This window comes from Phyllobates terribilis, unplaced genomic scaffold (genome assembly GCF_046119375.1).
Source record: "Phyllobates terribilis strain yellow unplaced genomic scaffold, ASM4611937v1 Scaffold_9__5_contigs__length_417890890, whole genome shotgun sequence".
NCBI classification, from domain to species: Eukaryota; Metazoa; Chordata; class Amphibia; order Anura; family Dendrobatidae; genus Phyllobates; species Phyllobates terribilis.
The window spans coordinates 165,574,386-165,596,482 of NW_027362769.1; the positions used below are offsets into that span (position 1 = coordinate 165,574,386).

The 22,097-nt window shown below is 43.2% G+C and overlaps 2 protein-coding genes across 2 annotated transcripts in view; one reads left to right on the forward strand and one right to left on the reverse strand.

Moving 5' to 3' along the window:
* Positions 1-21,622, forward strand: part of MAP3K19 (mitogen-activated protein kinase kinase kinase 19) — a 37,024-nt gene extending 15,402 nt beyond the window's left edge. Inside the window, exons 8-14 of the mRNA XM_073647283.1 lie at positions 651-708; positions 1,157-1,410; positions 6,078-6,112; positions 8,873-10,930; positions 14,036-14,176; positions 14,615-15,312; positions 21,472-21,622. Of these exons, the coding sequence (XP_073503384.1) occupies positions 651-708; positions 1,157-1,410; positions 6,078-6,112; positions 8,873-10,930; positions 14,036-14,176; positions 14,615-15,312; positions 21,472-21,538 (3,311 nt within the window). The 3' untranslated portion in view covers positions 21,539-21,622. The remainder of the gene's footprint in view (positions 1-650; positions 709-1,156; positions 1,411-6,077; positions 6,113-8,872; positions 10,931-14,035; positions 14,177-14,614; positions 15,313-21,471) is intronic.
* The window catches only part of CCNT2 (cyclin T2), a 33,169-nt gene continuing 24,183 nt past the window's right edge, over positions 13,112-22,097 (reverse strand). Inside the window, exons 10-11 of the mRNA XM_073647285.1 lie at positions 16,438-16,496; positions 13,112-13,516 (exon numbers count right to left, since the gene is read on the reverse strand). Coding sequence (XP_073503386.1) covers positions 13,388-13,516; positions 16,438-16,496 — 188 coding nt within the window. The 3' untranslated portion in view covers positions 13,112-13,387. The remainder of the gene's footprint in view (positions 13,517-16,437; positions 16,497-22,097) is intronic.

Here is a 22,097-nt window from a genome sequence, read left to right on the forward strand (position 1 = left end):
TGCTGCGATCATTGTCCTGCAGAAATATCGTAGTTTCCTGCTCCACTGTTTGAAGAAAATATCTTCTAAACACCAGCAGGAGGTTTGGGAGGTGATTTTGATCCATCTTCAACCTGAAAATGTCCAACTTGCTCCTCTTTAATAATCCCAGTCTATGGCAGTGCCCACCTCCACCTCACTGGCATCTGAGAAGTGGAGGTCTGTGCCCGTTACTAATCTGCCCCGGCCCGTCCATCTGCTCCGTCCAGAGTCACTGTTATATCTTCAGTCCAGAAAACCTGTGAACAATCTGTATCAGATATCTCTTGTCCCAGTCCTGATGTTTCTCTTCTGTGTCTTGCTCAGTGGTGGTCGGGCTCGGCCTCCTCACCTCGGCTGTGTCTCTGAGCACTGAACACCTTGTACTTCTGGCCTCCAGAGAGGTTGTAGTTCTGGAATATGGCAGTAGTGGAGGATAATGGCTCCTGGTCAGTTCACATGACATCTTCCCGTATCTTTAGTAGTTAATCTGCACCTTTCTTTCTTAACCCGTTTTCCTTACTTGCATGTTTGTTTTTTTTATACCAGACTGTGCCCGCCCTCGCTGGCATCTACTGCAGGCTGTGTGGGCATCACCACCAATGTCACCCATTATTTTCTTCTTGTTCCAGATCTCGCAGAAGAAGTTACTTTCCAAGAAATGGAAAACTTTTATGAAACTCTGGAACGGTGAGAATAAAATTCAGCCTATGGGTTTATGGAAATTAAAATTTTACTACAAACTTAATAATTATACTTTGTTTCAATCACTTACCCCTTTGAAGATCACTGTGTGCTGTCAGTGAATGAAAACACTTATGTACTTTCAGAAGTGGATACAATTGTATCCAGTCTAAATACTGTAAGGCTCCTTGAGTTAAAGGGGACTGAGAGTTATCCCCTACAGACTTAATGCTGGGACCCCCACCGATCCTGATATTAGTCTGGATATTGTGGAGGTCGAGTATGTAATGCTGAGCGCTGTAATCTACTCTCAAGAATATGAAGATTGGCGTGTAAAGTATCCAATTAGACTCTGCCCTAAATCTATAGGGAATGGGCAATACTATTACCACGCACCCCGCTGAGTAAAGAATATGAGGCCAACATAAAACTTAAGTGTTAATTTGTGTTGCAGGAAAAGACCTTCCTTCTCCAAAAAATGGCTCACTGATCCGGCTGCCAATCTCTCGACCCAGCAATTAACCACCAAAAGGCATCCGTCCCTTCCACCGCTGCACATAAAGACGGGGGAAGAGGTCAGCAAGCTGGAAAGACTGGGGCTCGGATACTTGGTGCAGGAGTCTTCTTCCGAACCCAACATCTTACAGTGTCACCAAAATCCAAACCCTCTCCGTGACATCAAATACATAAAGGGTCAAATTTGGCATAGTAAGTGTTTCTCATCGTATATCACATCCAAGAGCTGTTCTCCTTCCATAGTCTAGACAGAAAAAAACAAATAAAATGTTTGGCTGAGTTAGGAATATAGGTTTTCTAAACTGGATAAGCTCTTTAAATTTCTAATTCCCCATAAGTGACTTATGAGTTACACATGTGGTCAAAATTGTTGGTACCCCTCTTTTAATGAAAGAAAAACCCACAATGGTCACAGAAATAACTTGAATATGACAAAAGTAATAATAAATTAAAAATCTATGAAAATTTTCAAATGAAAGTCAGTCATTGCTTTTCTGCTTCCACAGAATTAAAAAAAAAATTAAACTCATGAAATAGGCCTGGACAGAAATGATGGTACCCCTTAAAATAATGTGACAAAAGGGACATGTTAAATCAAGTTATGTCCACTAACTAGCATCACAGGTGTCTACAATCTTGTAATCAGTCAGTGGGCCTGTATATAGGGCTACAGATACTCACTGTGCTGTTTGGTGACATGGTGTGTACCACACTCAACATGGACCAGAGGAAGCAAAGGAAAGTTGTCTCAGGAGATTAGAAAGAAAATTATAGACAAGCATGTTAAAGGTAAAGGTTATAAGACCATCTCCAAGCAGCTTGATGTTCCTGTGACTACAGTTGCACATATTATTCAGAAATGTAAGATCCATGGGACTGCAGCCAGCCTCCCTGGACGTGGCCGCCGGAGGAAAATTGATGACAAATCAAAGAGACGGATAATACGAATGGTAACAAACGAGCCCAGGATAACTTCTAAAGAGATTAAAGGTGAACTTCAAGCTCAAGGAACATCAGTGTCAGATCGCACCATCTGTCTTTGTTTGATCCAAAGTGGACTTCATGGGTGACGACCAAGGAGAACACCAATGTTGAAAAAAAATCATAAAAAAAGCCAGACTGGAATTTTCCAAACTGCATGTTGACAATCCACAAAGCTTCTGGGAGAATGTCCTATGGACAAATGAGACAAAAATGGAAGTTTTTGGCAAGGCACATCAACTCTATGTTCACAGATGGAAAAATGAAGCATATCAAGAAAGGAACACTGTCCCTACTGTGAAACATGGTGGAGGCTCTGTTATGTTCTGGGGCTGCTTTGCTGCATCTGGCACAGTGTGTCTTGAATCTGTGCAGAGTACAATGAAATCTCAAGACTATCAAGGGATTCTAGAGAGAAATGTGCTGCCCAGTGTCAGAAAGCTTGGTCTCAGTCGCAGGTCATTGGTCTTGCAACAGGATAATAACCCAAAACACACAGCTAAAAACACCCAAGGATGGCTAAGAGGAAAATATTGGACTATTCTGAAGTGGCCTTCTAAAAGCCCTGACCTAAATCCTATTGAGCATCTTTGGAAAGAGCTGAAACATGTGTTACATGCACGCCGCCTAAGTTCAGATAGGGGCGAGACCGGTTACATGAATTTGTTGGAATCCTGGTGGAACCGTTACTCAGGGCGACCATAGGCTGCAGCTTCTGTCAGGGACACGATAGATTCAGTTGCTGACCAGACACATCAGACAAGAGTCTTCATAAACAGTAGAACGATAACATTTAATGAGGCATGGCCAGAGCACTGCAAATGTCTCTTTGAGCAACAGACTCCAGTAATAACAGTACAGTCTCCTTTGCAGCACAGCAGTACACAGTCTATTATCCGGTAGCACAGTACAGCACAGCACAGTTTTAATGCATACACAACCACAGGCTTTTCCTTCACAAGGACTCAATAGTACACAGCATTCTTTATCCTGCATGGAGATGGAGGGGGGGGGGGGGTTTGATGAGGGAGATGATCCCTATGACAGGCTTCCTTCTAGTCCTTATCTTCCTGGCCTATAATACTCCACACTGATAGCTCAGGGAGTCTAACTGACCTTTGTTTAGCTTCCCTCCTGACCTGAATTCTGTTCCCTTGCCTTGTGAGATACAGATCATAAGCCACCTTTCTCTTTGGCTCCAGCCAGACAGTAAACAACTTCCCCACAATCCCTCTGGGCCTCTGCTAGAACACTCCCCTTCTCCTGTGACTGTGTTAACCCCTCTAGTCGCTGGATGCTTCTGGAGCACAACACTTCCTGTCTCCTGTGCTTGTGTTACTTCTAATTGTTGCTGAATGCTTTTAAAGCAACAGCACTACTTCTACGTGTCACACATGCCGTCTGGAAAAGGCAGCCTTCAAACACAAGACAACAGGAGCAGTTTGCTCATGAGGAGTCGGCCAAAATACCTGACGAGAGGTGCAGAAGTCTCATTGACAGTTACAGGAATCGTTTGATTGCAGTGATTGCCTGAAAGGGTTGTTCAACAAAATATTAAGTTAAGAAGAACCATCATTTCTGTCCAGGCCAATTTCATGAGGTTAATCTTTTTTTTAATTCTGTGGAAGCAGAAAAGCAATGTCTGACTTTCATTTGTTCATTTTCATAGATTTTTAATTTATTATTATTTTTGTCAGATTTAAGTAATTTCTGTGACCATTGTGGGTTTTTCTTTCATTAAAGAGGGATACCAACAATTTTGACCACGTGTGTATACGGCTGTTCCCAGTATCAAAATGTATATATAGGATAGGGGAAGCTCACTGATCACTGGGGGTCCAATTGTTGTGACCTTTAAAAGGATCCGGGAAACAGGCTCGGCACTGCCTCTTCTTGAATGGAGCAGAGATAGCATGCTCGACCTCCGCTCCATTCATTGCTTTCTCCTACAGTTTCATTGACAGAGTACAGCGCTCCTCTATTTCCCCAAAAAATGGAGTGGAGGTTGCATGTCTTCTCCCTTCAAGACAGGCACAGCCCCATTCTCTGACTTGTCGAATGTCCCAGCAGTCAGACCACCAGCAATCAGTAAATTATCCCTTATCCTATAGATAAGGGACAACTCTTGATTCTCTGAATACCTGTTTAATAGATAGAAATCTGCAGATAAGGGTCACTATCTTTTGGCTGGAGAGGAGGGCAGCTCTAGAAGATAGACCACTCATTCAATGTCACGCACAGTGTGGGAAAGACTAATTGCAACACGAAGGGATGAGGGGAAGGAAGCACAGACACTAGGGAAAGGGGGGGTGGAGACCCCTAGGCAGATCTAATAACACCTTGCCTACCCTACCATCCCTATATTGGTTCCACACCAACCGCCGAGCAGGAACCTAAGCCCTGTTTTTCCCTAGAGCTAGGCCCTTGATAGGGAGGGGGGTGAGCACTGGTTAGTCCCCACTATAAACTAAAGACAACAAGGGAAACAAACAAAGGGGGAAAACTTAGCTTGAGCAGACACCAGAGAGATAACACCAAACGTCCTCCAAGGGCACCAGAGAGGAAGCTAGCAGACTGTTCTAGCTCCAAGCCTTCAGAAGGGAAAATGTGAATATCACCGGCGACTCCCTGAAGCAGACTGAGAGTTTATAAACACCCAGACCAGGTGTGTCAATCAGAGCAGGAGGAAGGTTGCCGCTGGGAAGGATTAAGAAGGCGTCTGCAATGGCGAATGCAGTGACCTTCTGCAGCCAGATGCAGAGCGACTGTCTGTCACATCTGACACACCCGTGACATTCCATGACAGTTGTGCAATGAAGAGATTCTTCTGCGGAGGAGCAGCAGGGAAATTGTGCACTTTGATGTCTTGGCAGCAAAATCCTTATTGATGAGGACGTGTGGTCAGGGCTGCATTTACCACTAGGCTCATGCCTAAGGCAGCAAAATTTAGTGGGCGGCGTCATGATGAGAGCATATTTTATTTATTTTAATTAGCAAATGTGTGCCTGCATGTTAGTAAATACCTATAAGTGTATGTAGGCAGTGAGATCGCATCAGTGAGTGTGCCTGTGCTTTTATTTTTATCATTCAGCAAGGTTATTATTATTTATTGATTTTTTTTTTTTTTACCATTTCTAATCTGAATATATAAATCATTAAGTGAAAAAAATTTAGCTGGGAAAATTGTAAGCAGATGACAGGGTGTATTAAATTCTAGTGCTTTTGATAGATGTTAGTACGGCACTAGTAACGTGCACATGCAAAGCCTCATCTGGTTGGTGGCTCTGATGATATTTAGTCTGGGGAAGCCTTGTTACATTGCATTTAAACTACATCTAACACCAAACTAATTGCGCGTTGGTGACTGCTCCTCAGCTCTCCTCCTTTAGAGCGCAGCTCGGACTGGTGAATGCAGCTTAGCTGAATTGTTCACAAAGTCTGAAAGCCAACACACATATTTTACGCAGCGTTTTTCCGGATAACATAAGTTTTTTCTGCTGCAAAAAAACCAAACGTGTGCACATTCTACGTCTTACGTAACCTGCTTAACCAGGACAGGAGCTCCAGACCGTAAAGCGCTTTACTTCCCCAATGCACACAAGCTTCCTTACAATATCTGCCTTATGCAGAATAGTGCAGTCTAAAGAAATGTAGTTGAAAAAAGAAAAAGAAAAAAAACGACAGTATGTGCGGTATACAGAGGCATTGGTTGGAGTCATCCATCTTGAAATCCAAGAAGTTTCAAAGCAGAAAAGGATAAAATAAGAACACCATTGCCCCGTGATACAGAAAGCCACATTGCTGCCTTCACTTTATATGTAGTTGGCACACATTATATGTTATACTTGCAGTCTTAATGCTTTTCTTTTGTTTTTAAGGGTTGGGTTCAGCTGAAACTTCAAGGGATTCCAAGGTAAGTTTTCCTTACATACAGGGGTGTGTTGACCGTGGACGCCACATCTTAGTCACGTACCACGTTTGTACAGGTTTACATTGTAAAGTTACTAAACACATTACATAGAGAGTTTCCCTAGGACCTTGTATGTATGGGGGGGCCCCTTCAACGTCCCGAACAGTAGATGTTGGGTAATAAACAGGTCAGATACGTTGGCGATGAGTGTACACAATTCTTTCTTCCTGAAAGAAAACAGGACTCTTTATATTGGAATCTGTACAAGAGGAATCAATTTTTGCCTTTATAGATTTTGTTTATAGGGCGACTATATTGGAGGCAACAAGCTTCCTTTCTGGTTTATCTGCACAGATAGTGACAATGGTATGTATGTTTTAAAGCGTTTGTCAACTACTTTTTAATTGATGACTTATCCTTGGGATAGGTCATTAGTGTCTGATCGGTCAGGGTTCGACACTCAGCACCTCCGTCGATCAGCTGTTCTAGCTGGTGGCCGACTCAGAGTACTGCTCAATTTTGGAGCTGCTCTGTCTCCCGATCGTGGTGGTGGTAGGGCACTTCACATCCGACTCCTATTAATTTTAATAGGAGGCGGATGGTTAGTACCCTGCTGCCACCACTATCAGAAGATGGAGCAGAGCCACAATCGAGCAGTTCCTGCCGGTGGCCACCACCAACACCAAGAATGGCTGATCGGCGGGGGTGCCGGGATAGATCATCAATGAAAATGTAGTGGACAACTCGTTTAAGGCAGCTGAAAATGTCAGATTAATACAACCCCTGGCAAAAATTATGGAATCACCGGGCTCGGAGGATGTTCATTCAGTTGTTTAATGTTGTTGAAAAAAAGCTGATCACAGACATGGAACAAGACTAAAGTCATTTCAAAAGGCAACTTTAGGGCTTTAAGAAACACTAAAAGAAATCAAGATTAAAAATGTGGTACTCAGTAAGGGTATTTTTTTTTCAGACCAAGCAGAGGGAAAAAAATATGGAATCACTCAATGCTGAGGAAAAAATTATGGAATCACCCTGTAAATTTTAATTTCCAAAACTAACACCTGCATCAAATTAGATCTGCTCGTTAGTCTGCATCTAAAAAGGAGTGATCACACCTTGGAGAGCTGTTGCACCAAGTGGACTGACTTGAATCATGGCTCCAACAGGAGAGATGTCAATTGAAACAAAGGAGAGGATTATCAAACTCTTAAAAGAAGGTAAATCATCACGCAATGTTGCAAAAGATGTTGGTTGTTCACAGTCAGCTGTGTCTAAAATCTGTTCCAAATCCAAACAACATGGGAAGGTTGTTAAAGGCAAACATACTGGTAGACCAAGGAAGACATCAAAGCGTCAAGACCGGAAACTTAAAGCCATATGTCTCCAAAACAGGAAATGCACAACAAAACAAATGAGGAACGAATGGAAGCAAACTGGAGTCAATGTCTGTGACCGAACTGCAAGAAACCGCCTAAAGGAAATGGCATTTACATACAGAAAAGCTGAACATAAGCCATCATTAACACCTAAACAGAAAAAAACAAGGTTACAATGGGCTAAGGAAAAGCAATCGTGGATTGTGGATGACTGGATGAAAGTCATATTCAGTGATGAATCGCGAATCTGCATTGGGCAAGGTGATGATGCTGGAACTTTTGTTTGGTGCCGTTCCAATGAGATTTATAAAGATGACTGCATGAAGAGAACATGCAAATTTCCACAGTCATTGATGATATGGGGCTGCATGTCAGGTAAAGGCACTGGGGAGATGGCTGTCATTACATCTTCAATAAATGCCCAAGTTTACATTGATATTTTGGACAGTTTTCTTATCCCATCAATTGAAAGGATGTTTGGGGATGATGACATCATTTTTCCAGATGATAATGCATCCTGCCACAGAGCATAAACTGTGAAAACATTCCTTGAAAGAAGACACATAAGGTCAATGTCATGGCCTGCAAATAGTCCAGATCTCAATCCAATTGAAAATCTTTGGTGGAAGTTGAAGAAAATGGTCCATGACAAGGCTTCAACCTGCAAAGCTGATCTGGCAACAGCAATCAGAGAAAGTTGGAGCCAGATTGATGAAGAGTACTGTTTGTCACTCATTAAGTCCATGCCTCAGACTGCAAGCTGTTATTAAAGCCAGAGGTGGTGCAACAAAATACTAGTGATGTATTGGAGTGTTCTTTTGTTTGTTTTTCATGATTCCATAATTTTTTCCTCAGAATTGAGTGATTCCATAATTTTTTCCCGCTGCTTGGTCTGAAAAAAATTACCCTTACTGAGTACCACATTTTTTATATTGATTTCTTTTAGTGTTTCTTAAAGTCCTAAAGTTGCCATTTGAAATGACTTTAGTTTTGTGCCATGTCTGTGATCTGCTTTTTTTCAACATTAAACAACTGAATGAACATCCTCCGAGCCCGGTGATTCCATAATTTTTGCCAGGGGTTGTATACCCTCAAGGAACATTGAGCACAGTCCCTTCCACAGAGACTAATAAGTGACGTAGGAGCTGTATGTAAAAGTCCTGCCTATGGTTATTGTGTTAATATCCTACCGTATAGAGCTGCAGAATTAAGCAGTCATTAAGTTTCTAGCTTTTAATGAGAGAACTCTGCTGACCTTGTCTCATTCTACACAGTAAAGCCAAACAGTGAGCTGCAAGAAGAAAGGAGGTTCTGATGCATTTAAAATTTAAGACTCCATTATTTTCTGGGACTGTTTGAAATGTTCATTTTTTTTCTACTTTAGACTTTTCCACCACTGACTCATTCCCCTCGATCTCCAATCCCTGCCAAACTCAGACCTTTGTCAAAGATCATTTCAAGACACAAAGAAGCCACTCGATCAAGCACAGCTCTATCTTCTGACAACCTTGCAGATTGGAGAAGTGGAAAGATTCCCTGTGAGGATAAGCTTCAGAAATCAATGCAAGACACAGAAGACATAGTTTTGTCTAGAGAGATGGTGCAGATAACTTTGGAGAGTTGCATTAGTTCTGAAAATCAGCACAGTTACAGGGATGATCACACATCAAAAAATGCAGAGGAGGATAGAAGCAGGACTGGATCTGGAAGAGGAGAGACTACTGAGAATGGGGAAACGGCAAGAAGACACGTAAGCTGTCGTGGCTCGAAACCGCTGCTGCATACTAATGACAAAGCACAATCAAGTAACTACGTAGAGGCGGCCGGATCTTCTTTACACATCGAGCAAGTACAATTACATGAAAGCTTCAGGAAAAACCAAGCGAGTGCGATGGACGATCCGCCATGCACAAGAGAAGACACAGAGCTGGAGAAACATGGCACAAACAAGACAATTGAAGAGAATTTGGTAACAGCTACACCAACCACTGATGACGCCAAGAAGAAATCAGCGCTCAAAACCATCAAACTCTCAAGGACACCCAGAACGAGTCACATACCTTTTGTTCACATCACATTTTCCGAGCAGGAGCCCGAGACAGAGATTAACTCTTCCCCAATCAAACCTCTTTTTACAAAAAGAAAAACAAAGCCTGGCTCTCTACTTCATAACGTGAACCACAGTTTTAATATTCTTGCCCAAAAAGAGAACGAAAAGACTCAAAAAAGTAGAAAAAGCAGAATCATGTCCGCTCCCGATAACACAAAGCAAAAAAGACCTCTGTCCAACAGCAACCGCAGCAATGGGAAGAGCGTTCCTTTACCAACCCTGGTATATTCGTCTGCGCCATCATCTTCCAAAGTGTCCAAAAGAGTTGCCTGTTCTTCACAGGGAGGTGCAAACAGAAATATTCAACGATCTCAAACCCAACTTTCGATTTACTCACAGAAGAAAATAAACTCTCCAAGTAATACTTCCATTCTGCCAAGAACAAAGTCTTCCCATGATTTCCAAGATATAAAATATAGCGATATGTTTGTAGAGATAACAACATCACAACAAGGTGCTGGTCCGGTCATGTACCAAATGTTCCCACCTACTGTCTTTGTCAATGCTTCCAACTCCAGTAGAGAAACCAACTCCGCTTCTTCCACTAGGAGTTGTTCCTCAATAAGTTGTCGTGCAAGTTCCTCAAGAGACAGCAGTGCAAGATCCAAAAGAACTAAAACAAAGGGCAAGAAGAGTCCATCCGCTGCGAGCCATCGCCGCCGAAATTCAGCATCAAAGCTGGAGAAGGTGGAAAGCAAAACAGAGAACATCATCATCATTTCTGGTGTGGACTGGCAAATTAAGACCAAAAAACAAGAGGAAGACCATGTTGTGCTTCCTTCAGATGAGATGATGGAGTCCAAGCATCCAAGCTTTGAGTTACCCACAATCAAGGAAGCTACTTTAGAAAACTCAATCACCATTCATGAAACCATCAAAGAAAACCTTAAAATGTTGAGAGAGCTGGAGAAAAGGTCTAGCAATATGGAATCCAATAACCCTGAAAATGTTGATCAAGGTCTTCAGAGGGAGATTGGTCTCATTGACAACAGCTGCCATGGAGAGGATACGAAAACTGGAAGTTCACCACCAGCTGTACAGATATCCAAAACCTCAAAAGACGAAGCTTTGGAGGATTGGGTCCATGATGACAGTTGTCAAAAAGGATCATCAACGGAGATCAAAAACAATGCAGATTTTACATATTCTGCCCAGGAGTGTCATAGTTTTGTAGGCAATGAACATCTAACTGCTGAACTTATTTCTTGTCTGGAAAACTTAATGATTGGTGAAGAATTCACTGGTTCAGTCGTGGATGACAGAAAAGATAGTGACTATAGTACAACCTTCCGTGAGCACCAAGCTGTTGATGACCACACCGATCAATCGCAGGTTAGTGTCAAAGTTTATAGAGTCAGCAAAGGCTTAGAATAAAGACTTAAAATTTGGGTATAGAATCTCACATTTGCCCAGGACTAGCTGCAGGATACTCTGACAGGTCAGCATGGCTGCTGGATACTTCTGGATGGGTTCTGCTCAAGAGATGAATGTGGCATAGCAGAGATAAAAACACCTAAATTCCAACATTTTTGCACAACTATGTTTTATGCTAAAAAATTGCGACTCTTCAATCTTAAAACTGGGTGAAAATTGTGACCCATTGTGCGTTTCTACTCTACAACTAGGGCTAATGCAGGCGGCGGCACCTGTGCACTGAGCTGACCGGCATTTTGGTGGATTTTTTTTCTCCTATGGAAGCAGTATTATCTTATACCTCAGTACGTGTCCATGGCACTTCTGTATGCAATTAAAAGGTATAGGGAGGTTTCCATCAAAGCCCTCAAGGGTCCAGAAGACATTCAAATGCATTGGCCCTCAGAGTAGTCGCTCGTGCATATCACCATACAGCAGCCATAAAAATGTACGAGGCCAAACTCTACTGCGGTATGACTGATTTTTTTTTACCCCCTGTCAAATTTTTTAAAAAACCTACAGAGAAACTATTTGTAGCAAGCTTCATTAGATGCCGGATTTCTTTTAGAGGAAGACTGCATAAAACAATATTGTAGGAAGGCACCATATGGTGGCACACCAAGTGCCTGTGGCTCCAGGGATTACATGGGCACCCCACATAGGCTCATTGCAAGAGTGAGACTAACCAAACGTAGAATTTAATCGAACCCTAGTTTAGAAGAGGCGCGAGGGGAGGGGAGGACTGTGGAGAAGAGGCGCGAAGGGAGGGGAGGACTGTGGAGAAGAGGCGCGAGGGGAGGGGAGGACTGTGGAGAAGAGGCGCGAGGGGAGGGGAGGACTGTGGAGAAGAGGCGCGAGGGGAGGGGAGGACTGTGGAGAAGAGGCGCGAGGGGAGGGGAGGACTGTGGAGAAGAGGCGCGAGGGGAGGGGAGGACTGTGGAGAAGAGGCGCGAGGGGAGGGGAGGACTGTGGAGAAGAGGCGCGAGGGGAGGGGAGGACTGTGGAGAAGAGGCGCGAGGGGAGGGGAGGACTGTGGAGAAGAGGCGCGAGGGGAGGGGAGGACTGTGGAGAAGAAGCGCGAGGGGAGGGGAGGACTGTGGAGAAGAGGCGCGAGGGGAGGGGAGGACTGTGGAGAAGAGGCGCGAGGGGAGGGGAGGACTGTGGAGAAGAGGCGCGAGGGGAGGGGAGGACTGTGGAGAAGAGGCGCGAGGGGAGGGGAGGACTGTGGAGAAGAGGCGCGAGGGGAGGGGAGGACTGTGGAGAAGAGGCGCGAGGGGAGGGGAGGACTGTGGAGAAGAGGCGCGAGGGGAGGGGAGGACTGTGGAGAAGAGGCGCGAGGGGGGGCGACTATGGAGAAGTGGCGCGAGGGGGGGACGCCTATGGAGAAGTGGCACGAGGGGGAGGACGACTATGGAGAAGTGGCACGAGGGGGGAGGACGACTATGGAGAAGTGGCACGAGGGGGGAGGACGACTATGGAGAAGTGGGGCAAGGGGGGACCACTATGGAGAAGTGGGGGGAGCGACTATGGATGCAAAAGCGTGGTCATTTGAGACCTTTTCTAATATAGGATTTCTGAATGTCAAAGTCTGGGGTCTACACCCACCACTAAGCTTGTACCAACGTGTCCAGGGTCAAGAGGAAGCAGATGAGTTTGCACAGTCTGGCAGAATTCAGCAGATTGCGATGGTGCAGTGCATGCTGTGATTTTTATTTTTATTTTACTTCCCCCGTGTTATTAGCCAACGTTGAGGACTACGATAGCGCACACAGAACTGACACCATCGGCATTAGGTCTCATTAGGATGCCAGTGATGATTTAAAGAAATGAGGGGAAAAATGAATAGGTCTGCAATTTGTCATCTTTTATTATAAGAATGATCCAGTTGTCACCAAGCGGAATTCATTGGATATGGTCGAATTAAAGGGTTAATAGAAAAACTAACAAACAAAAATAATCACAAAAAAAAGGCTATTTCAAGGAGTGCACTAGCAGACCAATACAATCAAGATGACCGAACCTGAATCTTATTCTTTTTTTCTTTTTTAGTTATTATTTTCTCAGCAATATTTTACATATTAGATCACGTATCCCGGCCGTTGCGCCAGTACAGAGATACATGTACCTTAAGTTGTCAGTTCCCAAAAAAACTGAGACAAACAACGTACAGTTTCTTGCATTTTTTTGTTGTTTTTTTCCCCCCAGTTCGACCTGCAATGTAACTTAAGGGTAATTTTTTTTTTTTTCTTCCAATTCTTTCAAGGACTGTCAAAAGCATATAAAAAATAAATTAGCCGAACAAATGTCTTTCTTTGGACTTAATAAATGGATAAAAAAAAAAGCAAAATATTTAAAAAAAAAATCCAAAAACTCTGATCAGTGTAGTCCGTGCTGGTGGGAGTAATTATGGCTTTCCATGGTGAGGTAGTGCTCCAGGTTTGGTTTGTGTCCTTCCATTGGGATGGCAAGCAACTCGCTACCATCGAAACTTTCAGTGCAAATCAGCTAAAAAGGGAGGAAAAAACAAATATGTAAGAAAAAAAATGTAAAATCAATGAAAGACATTTTTGAAAATCTTCAACGAACTAGTTTTCTAGTTTTTATATTCTGAATTAACAAAAAAAGAACATGTACTCATCAACAAGACCACCACACTGCTGCCTGTGTCCCTTGGGGGTCTCTTGGCATCCTCTTCCGGCAGGGGACATCTTGTGACCGATGCAGCCAATCAGAGGACACTGATCGGCTGCAGCTGTGTGAAGTCTGCGCAGTCACGTGATGTTCCCTGCCAGAAGAGTAAGATCATTGAAGGACCCCCATATCAGTATTGCAGGGTCCGAAGACCTATAGTAAAACTACAAACCCTACAGAAGTCTGATCCTGCAGTCATGTGTTACGCCTGTTGCCATGCAGATACATAGATCTGGAAAAGAGCAGCGTACATTAAACGGCGAGAAACTATTTTTTTTTTTCTTCCGCTTTCATGTGGGATTTTGATTGACAAAATAATAATTCTCCTTTTAGGTCATTACAAATCCAAGTTTGAAGGAGCAAAAATCAAACATCAACAATTCCTGCCCGGCTGCCAATCACTCAGGACTCAACCACGAGCGATCGATCCACTGGATCAAAGGAGAAGTGCTGGGGAGAGGGGCGTACGGCACGGTAATGTCCGACATGCGACCGTGGAGAGTTTCCCATCACTAGAAAAATCGTATTAGAAATTATAGTGTTGCTTTAATCCAAGGGCCCCCAACCTTTCTTACCCCGAGAGCCACATTCAGCTCCAGACATATCGTATGGGAAGAAATCTTAGAAGTCCCCCCATGGGCTTATCTGAAGGTTATAATTTCCCAATAAATAATGTCATAGCACAGGAATAATGCAAAATGTATTGCACCCTCAGGGTAACGATGGAGCCCATTCACATCATCCATCAATATCTGCACCATTTTCTCATTGGTAATGGGTCCCGCTTAAATGGCGGACCGTACAGCAGCCGCTTTGTCTGCTATCCTAGTCGTTACGCCGATGACGGGTGCATGGACAGAGGCCCAAATACCAGGTAGTGGGTGTAACTAGTGTTTTATGGTTTGACTCTAGGTCTACCGTGGTCTTACAAGTCTAGGAGAGCTCATTGCTGCAAAGCAGGTGACGTTACATGGCTCAGACCCCGCGGTGGCCGAAAAGGAATATAAGAAGTTGCAGGAGGAGGTGGACTTGCTAAAAACACTGAAGCACATCAATATAGTCGGATACTTGGGAACATCCTTTGAGGACACGGTGGTGACGATCTTCATGGAATATGTCCCTGGAGGGTCTATCTCCAGCATTTTACGTCATTTTGGTCCACTGCAAGAAGCGGTGATCAGCAGATACACAAACCACATCTTGCAAGGCATCGCCTACTTGCACAAGAACAGAGTTGTGCACCGAGACGTCAAAGGGAACAACGTCATGCTGATGCCAAACGGGGTCATAAAACTCATCGATTTTGGTTGTGCCAAACGGCTCAATGGCCTCAGCATAAATGGGACCCATGGGGAGTTGCTCCAGTCCATGCATGGTACGCCGTACTGGATGGCACCAGAAGTAATTAGCGAGTCTGGACACGGGAAGAAGTCGGATATTTGGAGTATTGGATGCACAGTGTTTGAAATGGCGACTGGAAAACCACCCCTGGCTCACATGGAGAGGATGGCGGCCATGTTCTACATTGGTGTAGAGAAGGGACTTATGCCAACCCTCCCAGATCACTTCTCTAGGAGAGCAAGAGAGTTTGTCAATCTGTGCTTAACCAGGTACGTAAGAGGATTAGACTTGGAGGCAGAGAATGCGGCTTATGGATATCATTAGAGAGGGGCAGCCTAGCACTGGTTAGCCTCATCGCCTTCACCCGCATTGTGGACTGGACATGTACGATACCGGGCAAGTGGCCAGTTGACGACATGCCAGCACTGCGTGGTGTTGAATTAGGCTGTGTTCATATTGTGTTTAACCCTCATATCAGCGGTTCCGTCGGAGCCTACGTATGAAGTCCTGGTAAATGGGAATCCGAAGGTTGCTCTTTTGGGGCCGTTGATTGTAATGATGTAGACGGAGTCGTTGTGTGCTCTGTCGGACATCATTTTTGGCTGCATCTGCCACATCTTTGAGCCTGCCTCTAATAGGCGGATACAGCTGAAAACGATGTCCGACAGAGCACACAATGACTCCGTCTGCATCGTTAAAGTCAACGGCCCCAAAAGCGAAAAAAGGTTCCAATCCCGTTTTTCTGGGGCTTTTGTCGTAAGCCCCGACGACATGGGTAAAACGCGATATGAACACAGCCTAAACCTTTTGTGTGTTTGTTCTAAAGGGCGTTTTTCCAGCGAAACGAAAAGTGGTTTGGGTGTGAAACTGAAATTACTTGAACTTGTTAATACACTTTACTTATTAAATCTGCCTTTACGTCCAAGTTCCAGCATAACTCCCACATTTTATCCAGCTCCAATTCTGCTTGAAGACGTGATACAGGAGAAAGCGTCCCCCGCTCATGTGTATGAAGGGGGCTGTCTGGCTCCATTCATTAGCTAGATCAGCCCCATTTGGCGTTTGTCATGTAGCAGAAGCAGAAGGGGGCTGCACAGAAAGCCCCCACATCACCAGAGAGAGGGCATAGCAGGAGAAGTGAGGCTTACTGGCACCAAAACCAGCATTTAAATCTGGAAATCAGTGCGGCTTTCAAAAGCAGCAGTATATTAGTAAATTCATTTAATTTCAGTATAAAACATCTAAATTTATTTATATTTGGTCTCACGATTTCTGTAAGGGTGATTTGGATTTATTTATGTAAGCAAAAAAAAAAAAAAAAAAAGAATGAGCGTTCACATTAAGCTTCGACTTTTGTGCAATGATTACTTGTCCTATAGGAGGGGCAAACTTACCGGGAGTAATGGCGGAGGAAGCATCATGGAGGGCAGAGGATCAAACACTTCAAGATAATCTAAGGGGGAAAAAAAAGAGCAGGAATTATTAAAGCTGATCAGACGATCAGTGGACGACTTCCCCAAAGAGTTTACAACAGTGATTTCAGCAAAGATCAGAGCAGAGACTTTACACCAAGACGCCGACTTGACGGCCAGCACATATACAATCAGCCCAGACGTTATTATCCTTACATAAGTGCAGCATTAGACAGTCACTTCTTATATATCATTTATTTTTTAGCTCGGCAGGGTATACACCAACGTAAGGTCGCAGCTTCCATATTCCTATGCCACCAGAGAAAGTGATGGAAACGCGTTGGGGCTGTGCACATTATGCAAGGGAGTGAGCTGCACACCATTATGAGCTTAAAATAACAAAAATGATGGGGGTATTTCATACTAACATTCACTACAAACTTGAAAAACTTTTTTTTTTTTCCATAAATCAATAGTTTGAGTGATTAACAGAAACTTTGGAATATCACAGTAGAACTCCGCTTCTGTCCCCTCATCAGTCACTTCTTTCCTTCACTCAAAACCTCATCATATAAACCTTTATGGGAGGGGGATTAGATTACTGTAGATGCCTATTAAGGTCTATGCAAAGGACAGACGGGAGGAGCTGAAGGGAGACAGAAGCAGAGAGACACGGAGGAGCTGCTGGAGCTTCTAGTGACTTGTGCTCCAAAAACTGGTGAAAAATGCAGGATGCAAGTCATATAATGTCCAGAAATAGGGATATTCCTCATACACACAGGATAACTTATTCTAAACATGTGCTAGAGAGACAGGTGAGCAAGATCCCTCATGTCTGTGCGCGCTGTGTATGGGAGACATCATAATCATAGCAGCTCGTTTCATCCCACTAGCTCAGAGACAACTGAAAATCATAGATACCAGTGCCCGCAGAGGGGAAAACTAGTGAAAAATAGAGGATAAGGGCAGGTGCAGACGACCATATTATCTGTCCAAATACGATCCACATCAGATCGCACTCGGACCAATGCTAGTCTATGGGGCCATGCACACGTCCGATCATTTCATCCGTAAGAACATTGGATGCCATGAAGGCCGGAGACCCATCAGTCGCCTCCGAGTCTGCTGTATTCTTCAGCCTAAATCCAAAGGCGGTGAAAGTAGAGATATACGTCCGCGCCGCTGAAAGATCCTCAAGTCAGGAACATGTAATAATATCCTTGTTTATTGGTAAATGCCTACACGTTTCTGGGTGTTCCACACCCCTTCATCAGGGCACCAACAGATATATCTGTTGGTGCCCTGATGAAGGGGTGTGGAACACCCAGAAACGTGTAGGCATTTACCAATAAACAAGGATATTATTACATGCTCCTGACTTGAGGATCTTTCAGCGGCGCGGACGTATATCTCTACTTTCACCGCCTTTGGATTTATTCTGGTCCTGTGGGACACCCATTGGAGATCCGCTGCAGCTGCTTTTTATTCGTTATGGTGGTTGTGTCCTTACACAACCAAACCAGGTGAGCACCACCTTTTTATTATTCATTCCTATGTCTACAGGTGAAACTCTATTGGTCTTTGCGCTCTCTCTCTCTTTGTATTCTTCAGCCTATCAGACCTGGGGTCAGGTAGGACAGCGGTCAGTCGAAGCACTGACAGGTTGGATAATTTACTGAACATAAGTTGTTCAATAAAAAATTAAGGGTCACTTGTTCACGGAGTATGGTAAAGAGATAAATAAATATCAAGCGTAAAGTAAAAAAATAAAATCAAAATTAAAAAAACAATTGAAAACTGTTTCCTTGGAGAACAAAAACAAATGCCCCAAATAATAATAATAAAAAAAAAAATTGTTATTCCTCATCCGTAACGACTCATATTATAAAACTGGTTCCTAATTTTACTAGGACAATTAATGCTGCAAAAATGAATAAATAGAGCAATGGAAGAATTGCTTTTTAGGTTTATCCTGCTGCACAAAAAAAAAATAGTAAAAAAAAGTGATCAAACATTGAAATAAGGCCCGTTACACAAAACCTGCAAAAAAAAAAAAAAAAAAATTAAAAAGTTAAAACTCATTTATTTATTATGTATTTGGGTATCACTGTAATTGTATTGAACTGCAGAATAAAGCTAAAGATGTTCATTATGCTGCAGGGACAACACTAAAAATATATAAAGAACAATTCCAGATTTAATGTTTTTTTAATACATCCTTGGTAAAAAAAAGATTGTATGAAGTTATATGTACCCAAAAATGATACCTGTGAAAACTACAATTTGTTTTCCAATTATTAAATCGGCACCATTTAAAAAAAATTATTAAAAATGTTGAGATTTTGGAATAATCACTGATAAAAGTAATTACCAATAAGACACACGGCGAATCAGAAAATGTAGGTCCATATAATCAGCAGTTTTTTTTCCATGGGCTTTTTCTGTTATTGCCACTTAGCCCCATTCACATAATTAAGGATAGGCTCTCCTTGGACATGGGTGGCACAGTTTAGGGTCAGAGTCTGTTCATTGTGGCTAATGTGCATGTACTACTTCCTGAAACAATAGGAAGTTAAGGTCCAAAAAATCCCCAGTGGCCGATGTGAGAATTGCAAGATTGCTATTTTTTTTTATTGAGAGATATCTCAATAAATCTATCCCATAGATTGCGCTGCAAGTGGAGGGGGATGTGACTTTCTAATCTACATTGTGTCCTGGTTTAATAAGGATAAGTTGTGTCCAAGGCTGAGAACGCGCCTCCACCCTCAGACACGTTTGCGGTGGCCGTTCTGCCCACAGATCTAAGGCCAGATTTACGCAATAATGAGCTAATTTAATGAATTTCTAACATTATGCACGGGTATAAAATGTATTGGTGTTTTACAAAATTTATGAGCCGCTCAGAACATATCCAATTAGAAAGAAAATGAAAAAGGTAATTTTGTTCTTTTTGCTCTTCCGTGGCCTGCGCCCCAGGTCAGTCCGTATTCATTTTAGCACCTAATATTACCCACGTGAAAAATTTGCTACAGGCAAATTTTATTTGTGCCATTACTGAGAATGCACCAAGTTAGGGAGCATGACACACGAATATCCCCCCCAAACTGTAGAGATCTAAGCGGTCGTTGCATCATTAATCGCTAGGATTTGCCCTAACATAGATGGGGGTCCGCCCTCAAGGAGCTTAACTGGTCCTGAACATGTAGGGCTCCCGATGTGGGTTTAGCTTAGATACCCTCCAGCTAGGCGGCCAGGCGCGATGCTCTGCAGGGTAGATCAGCACGTATTGGTGGAGGTCCTGGCAGTAGGACTACCACCAAAGTTATGGCATACTCAAGACCGTAAGGGACTTTGTATTGATGGTCTACTCTTAAGATAGGTCATCAATATCAGATCGGTGGGGCGCAGCACCCAGGACATCCCCACGGATCAGCTGTTCTCGTTCTATCCGGAAGTGATAGGTTTCAGAGCGGAACTGCAAAGCTCCATCAACTGTTTAGTGGCCACAGCCAGGTACTGCACATCTGGCTCTATTCTATTCGAAAGACTATGGTTGGGTCTGCAGTACCTCGCTGCGGCCACTATGCAGTTGACGGAGCTTTGCAGGTCCGCTCCACAATCCATCACTTCAGGATGGGCCACCGGGTATCGCACCCCTACCGATATGATAGTAAGATACTAAGGATAGACAGCTAGTATAAAAGTCCTGGATGTTCCCTTTAAAACAATAAAACCTGTGAATGAATACAGGAGCTGGCAGAATAAATACACTGTCTATATTTGTTGGTAGAAGCCACTTACCTGACCATCTTGGCTGCTTTGGGCAAAAAGCATTCAGCTCCGCCGATCAATATCAGTGCAATATATAGTACAATGAGGCTACATGGTGTATGAGCTAAAAAAAAAATAAAATATATTTATACACATATATAATATATACATACACATATGTATGTATATAATATATATACACATATATTATATACATATATGTGTGTGCGCGTATATATATTATGTGTGCAGTCCTGACCGAGGCTATTAAGTGCATGGTTGGTATGAACCTGAAATTGAAGAAGATTTTAATATGGGGGAAAACTGGGACAGATAGTGTGTTGAGGCGATACGCCAGTCTAAAGAAATGGGTTTTTAGGGTTCGCTGTGGGTATTGGGAATTAATCGAACTGTCCTGGGTAGTGCATTCCAAAGAACTGGCGCAGCACGTGAGAACTCCTTTTTGAGAAGGGAGTGGGAAGGGAAGTTTGGATTATGGAGGATTTTAGTTTTAAGTCATTTGCAGAACGGAGGGCACGTGTAGGGTGGTAGACTGAGACAAGGGAGGAGATGTAGGGGGGTACTGAAGCATGGAGCGCTTTGTGGGTAAGCGTGATAAGTTTATATTGAACTCTATATTGGATGGGTAACCAATGCAATGACTGGCACAGGGAAGAGGCATCGGTGTAGCGGTTGGCGAGGAATATGATCCTGCTTGCTGCGTTAAGGACGGATTGGAGAGGGGAGAGTTTAGTAAGAGGGAGACCGATTAGTAGAGCGTTGCAGTAGTCCAGACGAGAATGAATAAGAGTGACAGTAAGAGTTTTTGCCGAGTCAAAGGTGAGAAAAGTCCTGATTCTTGAGATGTTTTTGAGGTGTAGGTGACATGAACTAATATATTATATATATACACACACACACACACACACACACATACTCCTAGATAGATAGATAGATATAGAGATATAGAGATATATATATATATATATATATATATATATATATATATATATATATATATATATATATATATATATATATATGCACACACACATACTCCTAGATGGTAAATGCTCATTATAAGTTTACAAAGCAACTTGGGGTCTTAGGGTCACATGAAAAGTGGGGGGAAGTGCAGCGATGTGACCACGACCATCGCAGTCATCCTGGGAAATCGCCTTGTAGACTGGAACTATACTCTGATGAGACCAAAGCTAAGGATTTGTTTTTTTGTGTTTTTGGCAGGGATCAGGAGAAGCGACCATCAGCGGAGCAGCTCCTTCAGCATTTGTTTGTTAGCTGGACATCATAATTTTTGTGCCATGAGAATCAACACAACCAAAACTTCAATTAAAAATAATAAAATTCTTACTGACATTGACAAAATGTGTTTCCTGCTTGTACTTTGTCCCTATATGCCCGAATCACAGATTAAAACAACCACTATCACCAGTGTTACTTGGACAGCGCAACGGGATGGAAACGACGACCACAAGTCATTCATTAGTATCAGCTAATTAGCACAACGGACCATCAAATATTGGATTAACAGACTATTCCACAGGTTGTGGGTCGGAGATGCGCCACTCAAGCAGGGAGATTGAAAGAGGAGATTGCTGGGAGGGTGGGGGCATGAAGCTGCAGGGAAGAGTTCTACTCATGGTATTGCTCAACATCATGTCTGAGGGCGAGTAAAGCTGATCCTACACAAAATTGCAGTCAGCCAAAAGTTCATTCGGCAGACGGCCATTTACCCTGACCCCGCCATACACATTAGCACTTAGCTTGGTCAATTGGTCATGTGCTTTCAACATGGAGAGAGGAGGAAGCCGCTGCTGCCGGACTCTTCTGTAAGCGAGACACAAATGTAA